Source organism: Dipodomys spectabilis, unplaced genomic scaffold, assembly GCF_019054845.1.
Source record: "Dipodomys spectabilis isolate Male_0828 unplaced genomic scaffold, ASM1905484v1 ptg000125l, whole genome shotgun sequence".
Classification (NCBI taxonomy): domain Eukaryota; kingdom Metazoa; phylum Chordata; class Mammalia; order Rodentia; family Heteromyidae; genus Dipodomys; species Dipodomys spectabilis.
The window spans coordinates 4890996-4910331 of record NW_024870802.1 but is presented as its reverse complement, the minus strand read 5'-3'; the positions used below and the strand labels follow the sequence as shown (position 1 = coordinate 4910331).

The following is a 19336-nucleotide window of genomic DNA, read 5'->3' as shown; positions in this document are numbered from 1 at the left end:
GCCGGCTGCTCGGCAACGCCGGCTTGATCCCGGGGCTATAAAACCAGTCCACCGTAGCCAGGCGGAGCAAGCAGCGGCTCCCGCTCCGGTGCAGACGCCCCGCCGCTGGCGCGCGCCGCCTGACCAACCTTGCGCTTTCTCCTCCCCGGGTCCCTGCGCTCCGGCTTAAAGCTCACTCACGCGGACCTCGGACCCCAGGCCCACCCGGCCCGGGGCGCCCGCTGCCCACGGAGCCCACGCTCAGGAGACACCCCGCCTGCCCGCGGCCCCGCGGCTCGGGGAAGGCTGATCATTGCTTCACCTGGCCCGGCTCGCTCGAGGACGGCGACACCTTCATGCGGCCCCCACACGTCTCCCCCAGCCGCCGCCCCGGAGCTCCGCGCGCCGCCGCCGCCGCGCCCCAGCCCCAGCCCCAGCCCGGCGCGCAACTTTGGAAGTCCCGGGGCGCTCGGGGTGGCGGCAGAGCCCGCGCCTTGGCCCCAAGTCGGGCCCAGCCCGCACCGCCGCGCTTAGGGGAAGCCGAGATCGTCCGGAGGATTTAAGGAGATAGACTTAGGACCCCCTCCGTTTCCCCCCCGCCGCCAGCCCGAGCGCTCAGCAACCCCCTTCGGCTCCTGCCTGGGGTGGGGGCGGGCCTCGCACACGGTAAGACTTCTTGCTTGCGCTCCGGCCCTGGAGTCGAGCTGTGTGTGTGTGTGTGTGTGTGTGTGTGTGTGTGTGTGTGTGTGTGTGCATACATGCATATTTATATATAAATATGTACATTTCCTGTCATCCTCCCAAGTCATCATCTTCTGGAAGAATCCATCTCTAACCCCCCGCTCGCCTTGCTCTCTCTCTCTCTCTCTCTCCTGCCGCTTAGAAAACTTGGCTGTGTTTAGGAGCTGGGATCCCGAAGGCGCCCACTCCGCGGGTCCGAGGCGCGGGCCGGCGCCCTTCGCGGGATCCGGGTCCATGGGCCACTAGCGCCCCGCTTCCCGCACCCCCCCACTCGCCATCCCCTCACCCCAGCCCGGGCCCCGTCTCCCCGCGGGCGGGCCCCCTCCGCATGTGAGGCGCGGCGGGGCGCAGGAGGAAGAAGGAGGACTCCGGGGCGCCGGGCCGGAAGGCAACTGGCAGCAGGCCCAGGCGAGCGGGCGCCCGCGTCGCGTTCATGTTCCGCCAGGAGCAGCCGCTGGCCGAGGGCAGCTTTGCGCCCATGGGCTCCCTGAAGCCGGACTCGGGCAACGCGAGCTGGAACGAGAGCGAGGCCCCGGGGGGCGGCGCCCGGGCCACCCCGTACTCCCTGCAGGTGACGCTCACGCTGGTGTGCCTGGCCGGCCTGCTCATGCTGCTCACCGTGTTCGGCAACGTGCTCGTCATCATCGCCGTGTTCACCAGCCGCGCGCTCAAGGCTCCCCAGAACCTCTTCCTGGTGTCCCTGGCCTCCGCGGACATCCTGGTGGCCACGCTCGTCATTCCCTTCTCGCTGGCCAACGAGGTGATGGGCTACTGGTACTTTGGCAAAGTGTGGTGCGAGATCTACCTGGCGCTGGACGTCCTCTTCTGCACGTCGTCCATCGTGCATCTGTGCGCCATCAGCCTGGACCGCTACTGGTCCATCACCCAGGCCATCGAGTACAACCTGAAGCGCACGCCGCGCCGCATCAAGGCCATCATCGTCACCGTCTGGGTCATCTCGGCCGTCATCTCCTTCCCGCCGCTCATCTCCTTCGAGAAGAAGCCGGACGCCCAGTCGAGCGAGCCCCGCTGCAAGATCAACGACCAGAAGTGGTATGTCATCTCGTCCTGCATCGGCTCCTTCTTCGCGCCCTGCCTCATCATGATCCTGGTCTACGTGCGCATCTACCAGATCGCCAAGCGCCGCACCCGCGTGCCGCCCAGCCGCCGGGGCCCCGACGCCACCGCCGCCGCCGCCGCCCTGCCGCCCGGGGGCGCCGAGCGCAGGCCCAACGGCCTGGGCCCCGAGCGCGGCGCGGACCCCGCGGGCGCCGAGGCCGAGCCGCTGCCCACCCAGCTCAACGGCGCCCCGGGGGACCTCGCGCCCGCCGGGCCGCGCGACGCCGCCGCCACCACCGCCGAGGCGCTGGACCTGGAGGAGAGCTCGTCGTCCGAGCACGCCGAGCGGCCCCCGGGACCCCGCAGACCCGAGCGTGGCGGCTCCCGGGCCAAGGGCAAGACCCGGGCCGGCCAGGTGAAGCCTGGGGACAGCCTGCCGCGGCGCCCGACAGCCGCCGGGGCGACGGGGCCCGGGGTTCCCGGGGCCGGGCCGGGGGAGGAGCGCGGCGGGGGCGCCAAGGCTTCGCGCTGGCGCGGGCGGCAGAACCGCGAGAAGCGCTTCACGTTCGTGCTGGCCGTGGTCATCGGCGTGTTCGTGGTGTGCTGGTTCCCCTTCTTCTTCACCTACACGCTCACGGCGGTCGGCTGCGCCGTGCCCGGCACGCTCTTCAATTTCTTCTTCTGGTTCGGCTACTGCAACAGCTCGCTGAACCCGGTCATCTACACCATTTTCAACCACGACTTCCGCCGAGCCTTCAAGAAGATCCTCTGCAGGGGGGACAGAAAGCGGATCGTGTGAGCCTGCCACGCGCGCACGCCTGCGCGCGCGCGCGGGCCTGGCTCACGGACTCCTGCAGGTGGCGGGCCTGGGGCGCGGAGGGAGGCGGCGGCCGGCCGTGCGCGCAGCCCCGGCCCCACTCCCAACCCAGGACCTGGCCTGGACGGTGGCGGTGCTCAGCGTGCTTCTGAGAGCTCCCACAAGGGAATGGTTGTTATGGTCGTTCATGACCGGGGAGCCATTTTCCTGGTGGGCCCACCCCTTAACAGTATTGTTTGCTTAAAGGTATTTCCCACCCTGGTCCCTCCTTCGAGAGGGAGGGGTTGCGGGGGGGGGGCAATGTCTCCTTTCCCCATTCAATTCAGCCAACTCCACCGCTCAGGGCAGCCCTGCCCTCCCTTCCCCACCCTCAGCTGTACATAGACACACACTGTTTTTGGACAGCACACCCTGGACCCTCCCAGCGTTTACATGGCCTGCGCTGTGAAGTTGGAATCCTTTTCTGGGAAGGACCAGGGGCCTGATCAGGAGACGCAAGCTCTTTTCTAGTATGACAATACCCCCTCTGGTGAGGACAGTTCCTTGGACACAAACCTGCTTTGAGATTTCCTGACACGGAAAAAGATTTCTGTCCTTTTTTTTCCCTTCCCCCCACCTGTGCCTAACAGCATAATTGCCTTGTCCTATGTAAATACTTCAGCGATGGCCCAAGACAGAAGTCAATGAACCTTTCCGCCTTGCATCAGTCCTGTGTATAAAGCCATTATCCTCTGAGGCACCGTTTGCCCCAGTAACTCACTTAAAAACTCGTTCTTTCCGGTGCCCCTCCCTGTCTTAGGGGCCGCTGCTTGAAGAAGACTCTGTATGTTTCTGTCCTGTATGTGTGTGCCCCTCCCCCTCCCCCCAGCCTCCAAAGCCCTGACTAAGGGGAAATCGTTGAGCTGCTGTTTTTAGACACAGAGGAGTGGAAATTAGGTGGAAGCAACAGACCCAATACAATTTGCCCAAGGTAAACAGTTTGAAAAGACAAATGAGCCTGCCAAACTGTCCAGCTCCAAGCCCCAAGAGCTCTTAGGTATCAAAGTATTGCCCACCCTCTCCCCCCCCCCCCCCCTTGCTTTTCTGGCTGAGAACACATCACTAATGAACGGCCAAAGCCAGGGGCGAAGCTGGAGACCTTGTGTTTACAACCCGGTTTCTACGTGTTCTGGACAGAGACAGTGGGAGTCCAGCACTCTGATTTCACTCAAGAAAAAGTAATGTCAGCACATGCTGCTCACGACAGTGGATTTTTTTTTTAAAAAAAATAAAGTTTACAGATCAAATGTGAAATAAATATGAATTAAGTGGTCCTCCTGTCTGTTATCTGAGTTTTCAAAAGCTTTAAGACTGGGAACATCTGATTTTTTTTATATATATATTGTAAAAATATGTTTAAGTGCATGAGCAATAACAAAATCATTGCTTGTTAAATGTTCCTTACATGCTAGACACTGTAGGGACCCTGGTACAGGTATTGCCTGTTACAAGCCTCTAGTTTTTAAGAACCCCATGAGGTAAACCCTAGTGTAAACCCCCACTTCACAGATGAAGAAACTGAGGCTCACAGAACAAGCCATTACTCAAGGTTCATAAACCTGTGCATCTCATTGAAGGGTCTGTGTCCCCTCCCTTCCTCTCCCTTCCCACCCCCTCCCTTCTCCTCTGCTCTCTTCTCTTCTCCTCTGCTCTCTTCTCTTCTCCTCTCTCCTCTCCTTCCCATGTCTCTCTCTTCCTTCCTTCCTTCCTTCTTTCTCTTTCTCCTTGTGTGCTGGTACTGAGGCTCAACTTTTTCTGCTTGAAGGCTGGCAATCTACCATTTGAGTCATACCTCCACTTCTGGCTTTTTGCTGTTTAATTGGAAATAAGAGTCTCATGGACTTGCTGCCAAGGCTGACTTTGAACTTCAATCCTCAGATCTTGGCTTCCTGAGTAGCTGGGATTATAAGCATGAGCCACCAGCACGTGGTATAGGTCTGTGTTCTTAACCCCGGAGAGAACTTTTTTCAGAGTTCCATCTTATACCTGCAAGTGTGAGCTACATCTGTGTAGATACATACCATGTGCATATCTCCAAAGAGTATGTGTGCCCTAACATATGTACATACCTCTGTTGTGCTCCAAGTGCAAATGTATATGTGCAAAAGTCTGGAATATACTCCAAATGTGCATCATGCCTTCAGGTGTGATAATAGACAGCATGCGGTGTGCTCTTCGATGGGATGGGATAAATACCTAAATAGAATCATGTATTAGTTGGTAGCTCGAGTGTTCTCTGGCCAAAGGCGTGTGTCCTTCTTGTTACCTGTCCGTATTGTCTAAGTCTGCTGGACTGTCTCAGGTCACAAGATGATGGTACTTCAAATCGGGAAGGTCTGGTAATCCAACTTCTCATCTGGAAGATGAGGAGACAGGTGTGGAGAAAGTAGCTTGCTTGGGACCCTACACTTCTGGGTGATGGGGCCCTGGCCTCGGGCTGCCTTGAGTAAGAAGCTATTCACCATGTGTATGACTGAGAGGAAGGCCAGCCCAAGCAGCTGGGGACAGAGTTACTTGTTCAGGAGCTGGGTTTGAGGAGCAAGCACAACCTGCTGGTCATCCTTGTTCAGGAGGCTTCCCAAAGTAGCTTCCTGGCTTGTGGTGCCAATATTCACTCCCTGATAGAAGGCTGAGGCCTGCTCTCCAAGCCCTCACCCGCAGGGCACCTAATGTCCCAAAGGTAAATAGTGTCAGATAATAGGCCCACCTTGCTGAGCCTTCAAGGGGCTGGCTGTTTTGCCATCTCCTGGAGAAGTATTTGGTGTATCTTTACCTGCCTGGAAAAGGGGTGTGTGTGGATTATGGTGCTAAATGAAGGGGACATCTACTATCACAGCTTCCTCTATCCAGTACAGAAGAGGAAAGGAGTCTCAGAGATGGATGGAGCCCAGGGAAGGTGCAGAACTAGGACTGGACCCCAGTGAGACTCCAGCAAAGGAGCCTCAAGCAGTGTCTGTGTCCAAGCCAGACTGTAAAGCTGTGGCCAGAGAAGGGGAACAAGAGAAATGGCTCCTAAAGGATCTTAGCATAACAAGCTAACAGGGTAAGGGACTGTAACCCCACACCTTCCTGTCCATAGCCCCCAGTCCCATTGTCAGGCTCCACCGTGTATCTGAGGTTAGGGTCTGTAGTGTGTCTTACCAAGTCTATTCCTGCAAATGTAATCAATGGCTTCATTCTGGACACATGCACAGCTGCTTCTGTGCTCAGGGGTTGGCTAGGAACATGACTTAGGCTTTCCCCTCTATCTGATTCTGTAATTGAAGAGGAGAACCAGAATTGACCTTAGCCTCCTGCATTCCCACATTGCATTGATGAGGGCCCAGAAATCCAGGAGAGCTGCCTAGTTGTGTACCATCCCAGTGCTCTTTAACCCCCTCCTCTTCAACATGCTACCCTGCATGGTGAATTGTTTGCTTAGGTGATGCTGTTAAGCCCTGGGGTACCCCGTGTGTCCAACCCCATGCTCGGCACTTTGAAGCCATTCTTTCTCTTCCTCTCCTGCATGCTGTTTGGGAGTCAGAGAGACTAGGACTTGGCTTGTCCTCTGGCAGCTGTGGAATGGCAGGAGGAGACAAGCTGTGCCTATGCGATGCATTAGGTAGCCCTGAACAGGGACAGCATGGCAGGGACACAGACATCGTGCCTGCTGGGAGCAGTGGGCACTGATGCATGCTCCGAGGGTGCGGAGGGAACAGGAGACGATAACTGGGTGTGAAGGAGGTAGGACTTGTGCTGCCTAGACTTTGGCCAAGGGGGCAGGGCAGCAAGCTCTGCTTCCAGTACTTGAGCTATGAAACCAGTGCCAGGCACTGAGTGACACCCAGGCCCAGGCCAGACGTCAGATTTCATTTCTCCAGCTTGCCCCTTAGTAATGTCATGGCAAGCGTCTATTCCCAGCAGCAGAACAGGATCCAGGTCCATAGACCCCTCTCAGAATAGTCCAGAGTGTCTGGGAGCAGGGAAGGGCACCTTCCCCAGCGGAAGGAGGGCATTCCTGTGGTGGTGGGGGTGGGGCCGAGTGAAGTCATCCAGTGCAATCACAAACACTAGGCTTTGTTGTGGAAACAACATCGATCTCTTTGATCGCTAGAAATCAAACTACAGTTTGATGCAGAAAAGGGAAAGAGGACAGTTGAACAGAGGGCAGACAAGGAGTTAGGAGGCCTGGGTTCTACTGGATTTGCCTTTGACCAACTGGGTGACCCTGAGCAGATCTGTCTGAGGCCATTTCTTCATTTATAAAATGAAACCATTGTCCAGGTGTTATTTAGAAGTGTGTTTCATGGAGTTAATCTAACCACAAAAATCTATCTATGCACCATCTGTCTACCTACCTATCCACCTTCTTACCTTGTCCACCACGGGCCAGCAACTTATCATCAGTTAACTGGTGACCTTTAGCCTTGCTTCAGGATTTCTCAGAGGCCTGGTTTGTGAGTCTCCATCTCCTGGCGTGCTGTGTTCCCCCGGACTGTAGAACTGTCTCTTACTGAGCATGACAGTGAATCATGTTGTTGGAACACGGGTGGAACTATCATGGACTAAGGAAACTCATGGAGTTTTTTCTGTCCATCTGTTTTAAGATGACACAAAATGCCAGGTAAGGCATGGGTAGGGCCCTGTTCTCTCTGAGAAAAGCTGGCTCTGGGCACCATTGGGTCACTGAGGATTGGGGTTTAAGTGATTGTTGGGGTGTGATTTTCAGATAAGGGCTGAGCCTTCCTGTTGTATGTATACACGTGACTGTGCATGGCTTTCTATGTGCACACAGCTGTCAACCTGTGCATATGTCTGTGTATGTATATATGAACAGCTACATCCTGATTCCTGTGCACACCCAAGACCACCTTACTTATCAGGACCTGGAGTGAGAGCAACTGGGGGTATGGAGGGTAGATGTACACATGGCCAGGGAGGGTATGTGTGCAATGTTGTCTCCCTCATTCTAACTGAGATGAGCCCCTCCTCAATGTGGGAGCTGGCCACCGCCAGGGGAGCAGGGTGGTAGTGCAGAACTAGATTAGGAGGGTGGAATGTGGACCTTTTGGAGAGACTAACTGTGGTTCTCTGTAAGCATCTTCTGTAGCATCCAGGTTGTCTTGTTCTCTGAGGAGGGACTGAAGCCAGGAGGGAGAGGCTAAGGCTCTTTCCAGAATCATCAAGGCCAAGAACTTGAGATCGGTTTGCAATCCACATTGGAATCAAACAAGATGGTGCTCAGAGAAGGGGTGAGTGGAAGGAGGTTGACAAAGGACTATTTCCAAGGTGTAGGCAGAGTAAAGAGAGACTTCTAAGAAACAGGGAAAGACCTGGGGACTTAACACGCAGGATGCTGCCAGCACCCAGGATAAGGGAAGGGAGCTGCCTCCAGATCATCAGAATGTGGCTGCAGAGAGGCACAGGAAGGCACTGCTGTGGGAGACTCCTGTGTCCTGGCAGGGAGAGGATCAGGGAGTCTGCACCTTGCCCACTTCTGCACCCTGAACTGCTGGTGTTTGCTCCCAGCCAGGGAGTCAATGAAAGATCAGGTTACAGGCTCAGTCTTCCAGAGTCTAGCCAGGTGTCCCAGTGCAGGGACTAAATGCAACAGCCAGTGTAGGACTTTGGAGGCCAGGCTTGGAATCAGGAGATCTGAGAAGCCCCCCAGCTGGTCTTGCCCTGCTGGATCCCATGTCAGGCATGTCCAAGTCCCTTGATGTCATGTGTTGAAGGACTTCAGGGGACCTGCGCCAGGATCCATTTTGTCTGCTTTGTCTTCATCTATGACGAGACCCTCACAGCAGCAAACTGATTACTTAAGGCCATGCCTTTTTCTACCCTTGGATGCACTACATCCCTGACCCTTTCTCTTCCAACATTTGCTTGAATGGGGTGGAGCTCACGCTCCTAGAAGTTCCCAGGTGTGCTAGGAAGTGGGGACAGATCAGGGTGTAGAGGGAATGGCCAGTATTCCTAAGAAGAGCAGTTTAAAGCTAAGCTTCAGAATCAGTAAAACTTGGGTTAAAAATCCTGGTTCTCCCACCTACCTTTGCTTTTTAACTACAAATAGGTGGCTGAGCCTCAGTTTTCCCAGGTGTAACTTGGACAAGAAGTTCCTGGTGTTTGAGTGCATTGCGCAGACCTGTGCTTGGCGTCTGTAGGCTTGCTAACCTTTACTTCTCCATTTTGGGAGCTGGCAGGCCTTTTGGCTGAGGAGGCTGCTGTGGGTTGAGTGGGCAGGGCTGGCTGGTTCGCTCTGATAGCTAGCATTTAGGATGATTCATGACATCTGGGGACCTTAGCGTTGTCTTTTTCCAGCCTTGTGTGCTTTAGTACACAAGGATCCGTGATGTCCATCACGTTTTCAGGGCAGGAAGTCCTGAAACCCGGGCCTTCTGGACGCAGGTTAGTGCTCCTTGCCCATCTGCCATCCCAGGCTGGCTTTTCTGTCTCCTGTCTTCATGTCTCTGCTGTTGTCTTGCATGTAGAATGATGCATATAGTCTCTTTCTGTGACCCTGCGAATCACACAAGAACTTTGAGATCAAGCTATGCTACTACACAGCTTTACTTTCATGGGCCCTGGGCTCATGCCAAGAGGAGTTACTCATGTGCTGGTCCCCAGACCTTCCCATCCTCCAAGATTCCATGGGAAGCATTGTTTTGCTTTTCCTGTTCTATCAGGGATTGGAGTCTTCACCAACTCTTTTGTGCCTATTATGTGGGAACTTCTGTTAGACGTTCCAGACATAAACCACAAGGAAAATATGAAAAAAATAGAGAGCTTGCTTTTAAAAGTGCTGCCAATCATCCTGAGGTTCCTGTGTGTGTGTGTGTGTGTGTGTGTGTGTGTTGGTCTTGGGGCCTGAACTTATGGCCTGAGCCCTGTCCCTTAAGTTTTTCTGCACAAGATTAACATTCTACCACTCGAGCCACAGCTCTACTTCTGGCCTTTTGCTGGTTAATTGGAGTTAAGAGTCTCATGGACTTTTCCTGCCTGGGCTGATTTAGAACCAAGGTCCACAGATCTCAGCCTCCTGAGTAGTAGTTAAGATTACAAGTATGAGCGACCATTCCCTGGCCATCTTGAGGTTCTTTGGCTGTTAGAAAAATCCTGAAGAGATAAACACTATAACCCATACAATGCTTTTCTGGAGTTTGTTCTTGAATCTAAGGGGGAGGCAGGGCCTAGGGAAGGGTTCTGAGTGGAGGTGAGGGTGATGCTGAGCCAGTCCCTAGGGAGCTTGTGCCATCGTACTGACAGCCATTGCACATGGATCACAAAGCCTGCACCTGTAGCCTTTGTGCTTTGCACCGAGGCTGGGCACAGCATGGTGGTCTACTCATGCGCACTGGGTCCTGTGGAAATTCTTCTTGCTGTAGTCCTGGGGAGCCCAGCATTCTGCAGAAAGTCCCCATGTAAGCTTTGAAGAAGCAGATGGCATAAATAGAGCTATCTTAGGATGCATAGCCTGCAGAAACCTACTTCTTGAGAAATCAGACCTTTCTTATTCTCAGAGAGATGAGGTGGCTTCAAGTCACAAGGACCATGGTGTTCCCCTGGATCTCTAGCACCTGGGAAAGAAGAACCTGGATTTGGGATTTCACACCCTGGTCCCATCTCTGGCAGTCTGTTTCCCAAGCATCAGTGTCCTCATCTGAAAAATAGCCAAACCATTATTTACCTTGTGGGGCTGTTGGAGAGTTAGATGAGGAAAAGTCTTTGCAGAAAAAAATTCACAGTATGATTCATGAGACCCTCCATCCTGGAAGCTGTAGGCTTGGGGGCAGGGCTTCTATGGGGTATAAACCACCCAGGCTTCCTTTGCCATCTTCTCAGAAAACCCAGATCCCATCTACCCTCCAAAGCTTGCCCTCTACTGCCCAGACCCGTCCTTCAGACAATGAGGCAAAGCAAAATCAACTGTAATGAATATCCTAATTGCTTTATGCCTTGGTTTACTCATGTGCAAAATGTGTGTGTGTGTGTGTGTGTGTGTGTGTGGATGTAAATGTATCAGTGCAGGTCAAGTGTTTTTTAAAATTTTAATTAATTAGTATCAGTACTGGGGCTTGAATTCCAGGCCTTGTCCTCTTACTTGGCTTTTTCTCTCAAGGCAAGCGCTTTACCACTTGAACCCCATAATCCACTTCTGGCTTTTTCCAGTTTAGTTGGAGATGAGTCTTTTGGATTTGTTTGCCTGAGCTGGTTTTGAACCACAATCCTCAGATCTCAGCTTCCTGAGTAGCTAAAATTACAGGCATGAGCCACCAGTGCCCAGGATTTTTCTTACCAGTACTGGGAATTGAACTCAAGGCCTTATGCTTGCTGGGCAGGCGCTCTACCACTTGAGCATGCTTCCAGCCCCATATAGGTCAAATGTTTAGAACAATGTCTGGTGCAAAGTAGTTGCTCAGAAACTATTCACTATTATTTATTCATTCAGCACTATGAATTTGCTTTCATGCTGACTGCTGAAGATATGAAATTGCTTTTAGTGTGGTAATGGTGTGTCCATGTTTGAGATAATGGCAAGAGACAGAAATTCTCACCAAAAAATAGGGCATTAACTCTGCAACATTTGTACTGTGGACTTTAAATCTGTTTTATTTTTTGCTTTATTAGGTTTGAACTCAGGGCCTTACACTTGCAAGATGGGTACTCTATCATTGGAGCCATCTGGGCCCTTAGCCCTTTTTGCTTAGCTTTCTTTCTCTCTTTCTCTTTCTCTCCCTTTCTTTCTTTCTTTCTTCTTTCTTTCTTTCTTTCTTTCTTTCTTTCTTTCTTTCTTTCTTTCTTTCTTTCTTTCTTTCTTTCTTTCTTTCTTTCTTTCTTTCTTTCTTTCTTTCTTTCTTTCTCTCTCTCTCTTTCTCTTTCTCTCTTTCTCTGTCTCTCTTTATCTCTTTCTCTCTCTCTTTCTCTCTCTCTCTTTCTTTCTTTCTTCCTCTGGTTGTGGGGCTTGAACTCTGGGCCTGGGTGCTGTCCCTGAGCTCTTCAGCTCAAGGCAAGTGCTCTACTGCTTGAGCCACAGCACTACTTCCATTTTCTAGTGGTTTATTGGAGATAAGAGTCTCATGGACTTTCCTGCCCGGGCTGGCTTTGAACCATGATCCTCAGCTCTCAGCCTCCTGAGTAGCTAGAATTACGCATGAGCTACTGGCATCCAGCTCTGGCTATTTTTTTGAACAGGCTCTTCCATTTATGCTAGTGGACTGGATTGTAATCCATTTTTTTTTATACTTCTTGGGCAGCTGGGATAACAGATGGCATGCTACAATGTCCAGCTTTCAGTTGGTTGGAATGAGGTTGAGATCTCACAAATTTTTTGCCCAGGCTGCCTTAAATTGAGATCCTCTTGACCTTTATCCACCTCTTGAGTAGCTAAGATTACAGGTATAAGCAACTGTGCTTGGCCTGTTGCAGAATATTTTGCAAACTTAAGGATTAAAGAATGTACAACATTTCTAGGGCATTTCATAATTTTTTAAAAGTCATTTCTGGGGTTTGAACTCAGTGCCTGGGCGCTGTTTCTGAGCTTTTGTGCTCTGAGTCACAGTGGTATTTCCAACTTTTTGGTAATTAATTGGAGATAGGAGTCTCATGGTCTTTCCTGACCAGGCTGGCTTTGAACTGTGATCCTGATCTCAGCCTCCTGAGTAGCCAAGATTACAGGTGTGAACCACTGATGCCCTGCAGAATATACCTTTCTCTCTCTCTCTCTCTCTCTCTCTCTCTCTCTCTCTCTCTCTCTTCTCTCTCTTTCTCTCTATCTCTCCTTTTTTGTGGCAGCTGTGGGGCTTGAACTCTAGGCCTGGGTGCATCCCTCAGCTCTTGAGCTCAAGGTAAGTGCTCTACCACTTGAGCCACAGCACCACTTCCAGTTTTATGGTATTTAATTGGAGATAAGAGTCTCACAGCATTTCCTGCCCAGGCTGGCTTCGAACAATGATCCTCAGATCTCAGCCTCCTTAGTAGCTAGGATTATAGGTGTGAGCCACTGGCTCCCAACCTGTCTCAATATTTTTAAGAGAAAAAGACAAATTATACCTGGAAGAGTAAGCTCGCACAGATATTAAACAGCAGTGACAAAAACTTGGATAAACCACTCAGTAGTTATCTGTGGTTGGAGAGTTGGTGGGCAATTTTTTTCCCTAACATTTTCTTGTATGCAGTTGAACATTTTTTCCTGCAATAGCCATGCAAAACTTTGATAGCAACACTGAAAACTTCCTTAAAACAAGGAGACAGTGCAATGTTTCTAGTCTGGAAACATTCTGCTAATAAGGGCTATCATCAGAGAAGATGGATGTAACAAATTCATAAAAATTAAGATGGCTACAGATTAAAACAAAAACAAACCTCAGTGAAAGAAGAGAAACACAACAGGAGAAGAGGTCAGGTAAATGTATAATTAAGAAACAAAACTCTTACCCTGGACATTTGAAAATGATTACCTATTCTTCCAAGGGCAACTTGATATCAGTGCTGATGGCTGACATGCGGAAATGAATGCATTGTCCTCTGCTTAGTTGAAAAAGTTTATACCAATGAAAGAAACGAATCTGAGAACACTTGTGAGGTATAGTAAAAAGGAGAAGCCATAGAATCTACAGAGGCTTCGTAGACTGATGTCTATTCTGCTTGCTACCCATTCTTCTCTTTTTTTTTCTTTCTTGTTTTCAGTAGTTTGACTTATCACCTTTGGAAAAAACCTCTGATCACCGACAGACAATACAATATGTAAATTGAGCCTCCTCTTCTGGGGAAAGTCTGGCAATATGTAAGAAAAGCTGTTGTATTACTCATAGCATTTATCTTCAGTGACAAGCTCTTTAAAACATATGCTAACTCATGCTTATGAACCTCGCTACTTGGGACCCAAAGAACAGGAGGATTGGGGTTTGAGGTCAGCCTGCTTAGAAAAGGTAGTGACACTCCTTCTCAACCTAAAACTGGTGAGAGTGGGGGCATGCTTGTCACCCCAGACTACATGGGATGCCTGAGATTAGGAGATTGCAGTACGAGACCAAAGCAGGAGACCATGGAAGTGGTGACACTTTGAGGACAGGAATCCTCAAAGTAAGTGGCTCACCATTCAGTAACCCATCAGGATGGAAAGAAAGATCCTGTTTTAAAATTAACTAGTGAAGAACAGGGCTGGAGTCATAGCTCAGCAGATTTTACTGGCCCAGCAAGTATAAGAGAACAATGTTCACACACTGAGAGATGCATTTGTGGTGTCAGGAGTGACCTGGTAAACTTCAAGTTAACACTACATGCGTGGGCCTCATGCCTGCATATACCTTAAGCCAGGGGGTCACTGTCTACACAAAGGCTTGTCTGCTTGTCCTTAAGAGCAAGAGAGCACTGTCCTGCAGGGGAGACCATCCCCAGATGTGCGTAGTGCCTGCTTCTCAAGCTAGCCACCAGAAGTTGATTTGGTGGATGACTGTGATTAAACCTGATCAGCTAGGAGTGGTGTTGCATGCCTGTAATCCTAAGACTGGATAGGCTGAGATGGGAGGATTGAGAGTTCAAGGTCAGCCTGGGCTGTATAGCAAAACAACCAAACCCCAAACCCAAACATCTGGATAAGAGTGAACCCAACAGGCAGGCCTTTTGATCTCCAAGAGCTGTGATTCTGATATCTATTTGTGCCTGGGAACAGTTGAAGAATAAAGAGAGAGTGTGCAGAGACGTGTAGGGACAGACCTGAGGGCTGATGAGGGCAAGGGGGGCTCTTGAGTGAGTGCAGGCCCAAAGCTCATGGTGGACGTTCCAAGAGGACATCTCTGTGACGACCTTGAACATAGAGGATGGATGTGTGCACCCGTGTTTGCATATATAGTGTATGCGCACATGTATCATGCATGCACATGTGATGCCGTGTGTGTGTGTGTGTGTGTGTGTGTGTGTGTGTGTGTGTGTGAATAAAATCATCTACTATTTCAAGTGGTTCTAGAGCCCCTGTAGGTAGCAAACTTGAGGATGCTCATGTCCCTTATATCAACACTAAAGTATTTGCATCTAATCTCCTTATGTGTGTAGATTCCCACTTAAAATCATATCTAGATGACTTCTACTACATAATATAAATAGAGACTAACAACAAGAAAAAGTCTATGTTTATCATAGATGCCATATATTTTTCTGAGCATTTTTGATTTACTGTTGGATTCATGGATGTATGTATAGTGCATGCATGTGTGTGTGTGTGTGTACCTACATTCATATGACAGTGAAATGCTTTTAGGCCATAGACCAAAGGTAATCAGAACTTACTACAAGCAGCCCTGAATGACAAGAGGAACAGACGAGGACCAGCACCAACAGGTTTAGTGCCTCATGATCACATTTCGTGTGGGACACTAGACACCATGGAGCCTGCTAAAGGAGATCGTTAAGGTCAGGTTTGCCCTGGGCACGGGTTCGTGGCTACATCTGGGTTCTCCGTTCCGGGGCCTGAGTCTCTTCCCTCCGCTCTTGGTCATTGTTCAGTGTTCATCTTGGACCACTCACCTTTGCTCCTTTGCTTCGTGCTGCCACATTGTTCTTGCGGTTGTCTTGGTGACCTGGTTGCTCTTTTGCTGTTTCACGTTTTAGTTATTTTGCCTTTGGGTTTGGTATATGCTGTTATCTTCTAGGTCCTAGCCAGGACCTGGCTAGGTCCTGGTGATGCTAATGATGCTTTCTTAGTGTCATTACTGGTGGTGCTCTTCTTTCTAGCAGAAAGCAGGGGTGATGATAGTGCTATGACTGGTTTCTATCTGTAGTTCATCAAGGTCATCTGTGTCTCAATCAACGTCATGTGTATGATGGAGATCATGTGTGGAAATTGATCATTTCCATTGTCTTCCCAAGGCAAGCTTGAGATGCCACCGGTTCCTCAAATTCCTCCATGTTACTTTCCCTCCTTTACTTCTTTTCTTTGTGGTTTATGTAAGACTTTCCTTCCCATCTAGCCTGAAATCACTGTGTGTGTCAAGACTATGCCTTACCTCTCTATAAACCAATACAGCATGGAGAGGGAGTCTGAAAAGCCCTTGTTGATCCTGGGGCCTCTACTGTCATGTGACAGAGATGGCAGGTGTGGGGAAGAGTCCTAGGGCAGAAGCTAGGTGTGGGAGGGGTAACGGTCAGGAGAATAGTGAGAAGTGAGAGTCCCACTCTTCTGTATCACGATCCAGATTCATTCGACTTAGGAGTCCATTAGCTTTATGGAGCCCTAAGTAGAATGAATCTGGCTTCACAGCTTGAGGTGGAACTGGAACTTGGAAGCAGAAATGACTATAACCACCCAAACAAGGAGAATTGCTCTGTGGTTGGAGATTATTTCCCTAGACCAGCCCTTCCTCTGCCTCAGCCACGCTGGGTAGTCTGATCCCTGGTGTATAAAGGACGTGAAGGGCTAAAGAGCTATAGTTGAAGGACTTGTCTAAACCCTTCATGGATGGAGCGCTAGGAGAACATCTAAGGTTGGTCCCTGCATGTCCTCTGCTGGCAGTCGTAACTCAGGGTCTCACAGATGCAGGAATCTCAGCGATCCAGCCGTGTTTCCATCCCTTAGCTCCCCAGCTGCCCTTCGCTGGGAGCCTATCCTCAACATAGCACATCGTTATAATGCTCAGTCAGTGCCCATGGAAGCCATTTGCAGCTCACCAGAGGAGCGGGCCTGTCTATCTACCCATCTTAAGATATCCTAAGGGTCTCCTGCATGCTGAATCCAATCCCATATGTGCCTCTGTGTGTGTGTGTGTGTGTGTGTGTGTGGGTGTGTGTGCGCGAGAGAGAGACAGAGAGAGAGAAAAAGAGAGAGAGTCATTTTATGACTAGACAAGAATGGGGAAAGAGCACAAATGGAAGTCATAGAAAGCTCTCTTTGTCCCTATGTTGTCCTAGAACCCACCTATGTGAGGCTGGGCTGGGTGTGTGGTCCAGAAGAGCATCCAGGATGCTTCCCTTCACCAGGTGCGCGTTGGGGAAAGGAAGTCAACATACAACAGCTCCTTGTTTGCAATCATATGTGTAGATCCGGACTCGGGCCGTCAACGAAGTTCTGATCTCTCATGAACGATCTCTATGATTTGAACGTATCATTTTCCCGTTTGCTGTCTCAACTTCTTCATCTAAGAAATGGGTTTCCCTCCCCTCCTCTTCACCAGGTACATCAGAGATCATGGGCAGGGCAGCTCCCTGCAGTAGGAGTGTCCTTTGTCATAGTGACAATGGGAACATGGCAGGGGACAGAGCACAGGAGCTTCATACTGGAGTGCTGTGGCCATGCAGAGGGACGGGGGCAGCAGGATAGATATCCTACTCTGTAAGGCTGATTTGGTCATCTCTAGAGTCTTCCACCTTTGTCCTCTTGTCCTAGGTCATAAGAAACCAGATTAGGGCTCAGGGTCTCAGGCTTATCCTGCCCTCGGTTCCTGTTTTCTGGGATGGTCTTGCTCTGAGTGTGGCAGGAATGAGAACTTGTGGGCCTCTGTGTGTGATGCTTTTACGGAGGTGCTGTGTGGGCACTCAGGAAGGAAACTCACCCCTTGGCATGGCCTCAATCTCTGCTGCCCCTAAAAATACAATGCGATGTGGCTAATGAGAAAGAACAACAGGCCCAGATCGCATGACCTAATATAGGCTGGCATTTGCGCTCAGCCCGGGACGTAAGAAGGGAATAGTAATTGAAAACACAAAATGTCTCTCTGATGGGATGGCAGGGAGCCTACTGCAACCTCTCAGGCAGGGCACACCCCAGGGACCTGGGCAGAGGCCTTGAGTGACTCCTCTAGATTTTCTGGTGTGGTTGGGATTGGGATCCAATGGAAAGCACTCTCAGAAGCCTCTGGCACACTCTTGTCTAGTGGACCAGAATGAGGTTGACCAGTACAAGGAACTCTGGCAGGGAAGAGGGTGGGCTCATTGCCACTAGGAATCTTAAATGCCACCATCCTGGCCTCTTAGAGACCCATGAAGACCAGCTTCCTTTGTCCTTGATTTGGCACTGCCTGAGAGACCATGGTCCAGCCCTCTTACTGCAGATGGCAGAATCATGCCCACTCAGAGTGGCATGAAGGGTCTCCTTCCTCTTCCTCCTTCATAGACCAGACCTAGGAGTTGGCCATGACACCAGAAGACTACAACAATGCTCTGTGCTGCCATGTGACTCAGGTATGAGGTGGTGGAGGGGGCAGAACATTGGGGAGGAGGAGAAGTTGGGAAGTGAGGATGGATGGTCAGGACCTCATTACAGGTGACTCGCTTACTTCTGTTTGCCTCACACCTTTCTGGTTTGGGCATTGAATGTCCAGAATTCCAGGAACCATAGGACATGGTTTCTCTCAAGGATCTTGGCTAAGACCTCTCTCCTGGATTGGAGGTGATGGTGGAATAGCAGAAAGCAGGAGGAGAAGGGAGACTTGGTCACCTTTAGGGGGGTGTCTAAGAATAAGAGCCAGAAACTCACACTGAGGGTGGAGACTCAGCTCTGCCCTTCCATTGTCTCCTTAGGACAATGCAGCAAACTTACCTGGCTCAGTTGCCAGTCTGGACCATCTACACATATGCCAAGGAGAGATAAACAGAGTGTCTATCAAGATTTTGTTACTCAGCCAGGTACCAGGGGTTCACACCTGTGATCCTAGTTACTCAGGAGGCTAGATTTGAGGGCCACAGTTCAAAGCCACCCAGGGCAGTTTGTGAAACTTTTATCTCCTAGTACTCACTCCAAAAGCCAGAAGTGGAGCTGTGGCTCAATTGGTAGAGCAATAGACTTGAACACAGTAGCTCAGGAACAATGCCCAGGTCCTGGGTTCAAGGCTTAGGACTAGCACACACACACATACACACACACACACACACACACACACACACACAAATAAGATTGTGTTACTCTCACACTCTCACTTCTCCTAAAGAATGTATTTGTGTAAGATTAATTTGTGTAGATTAATTTATGGACTGTTTTCAAATGTGTTGTTTCCTCATTTGAACACACTCATCTCCTGTCCAAGATCTTTTACCCCCATATCCCAATTCTATTCATTCCTCAAGCCTCAGCTTAATACACAGTATTTATAGACACCATTTCAATCACTGTGTACTGACGTGATTTGAACTCATTTAACCCCCATGACAATCCCACGATTCTATTATACCCATTTTATAGATGAGGAAACAGAGTGGTGAACTGGCTTGCCCCAGGAGACATGGCTCTTTATTTTAAGCTGGGCTGCAGCTTAGCAAGAAGTCTTTCCTAGTCTTCACCTCTCAGCTCTGAGAGCCTTATGGTTAGTTCCTGTTGGAGCCCTTGTCATGGTCATGTGACTCTAACTTCCTTTTCTGTTTCTTTCATAAAACCAAATCTCTGGAGGGCCAGGATCCTATCTGATGGTTTTAGAATGAATTGGATGGTGAATAAATGAATGAGTTAATGAATGAGTCAATGGATTTGCCTCATGGTCACAGGAGCTCTGAGATGGAGGTCCTCAGAGATTTCCTTGCTACTCTAGGGCTCCTACCCACTCCCAGGCAGTGCTGAGCCAAAGGGCTCTTAGTGGTACACAGCTCTCCTTTCTGGAGTGACTGCATGTCTGTGAGATTGAAGTGCAATCAGATTTTTAAATTAAATTAATTCCATTTTTTGTGTTGGTACTGAGTCCTGAACTCAGAGCCTCATGCTCTTGCTTGGCTTTTTTATGCACAACTGGCACCCTACCACTT

The 19336-nt window shown here is 50.3% G+C and overlaps 1 protein-coding gene across 1 annotated transcript; it reads left to right on the top strand.

Moving 5' to 3' along the window:
• The first annotated feature begins 1063 nt into the window (after positions 1–1063).
• Adra2a (adrenoceptor alpha 2A) lies at positions 1064–3909 on the top strand. Its single transcript, XM_042689659.1, has one exon. The coding sequence runs from the start codon at positions 1154–1156 to the stop codon at positions 2576–2578; it is 1425 nt and encodes a 474-aa protein (XP_042545593.1). The 5' UTR covers positions 1064–1153; the 3' UTR covers positions 2579–3909.
• The last annotated feature ends 15427 nt before the right edge of the window (positions 3910–19336 follow it).

Coding starts and splice junctions, on each gene's coding strand:
- Adra2a (XM_042689659.1), top strand. CDS start 1,154: ATGTTCCGCCAGGAGCAGCCGCTGGCCGAGGGCAGCTTTGCGCCCATG.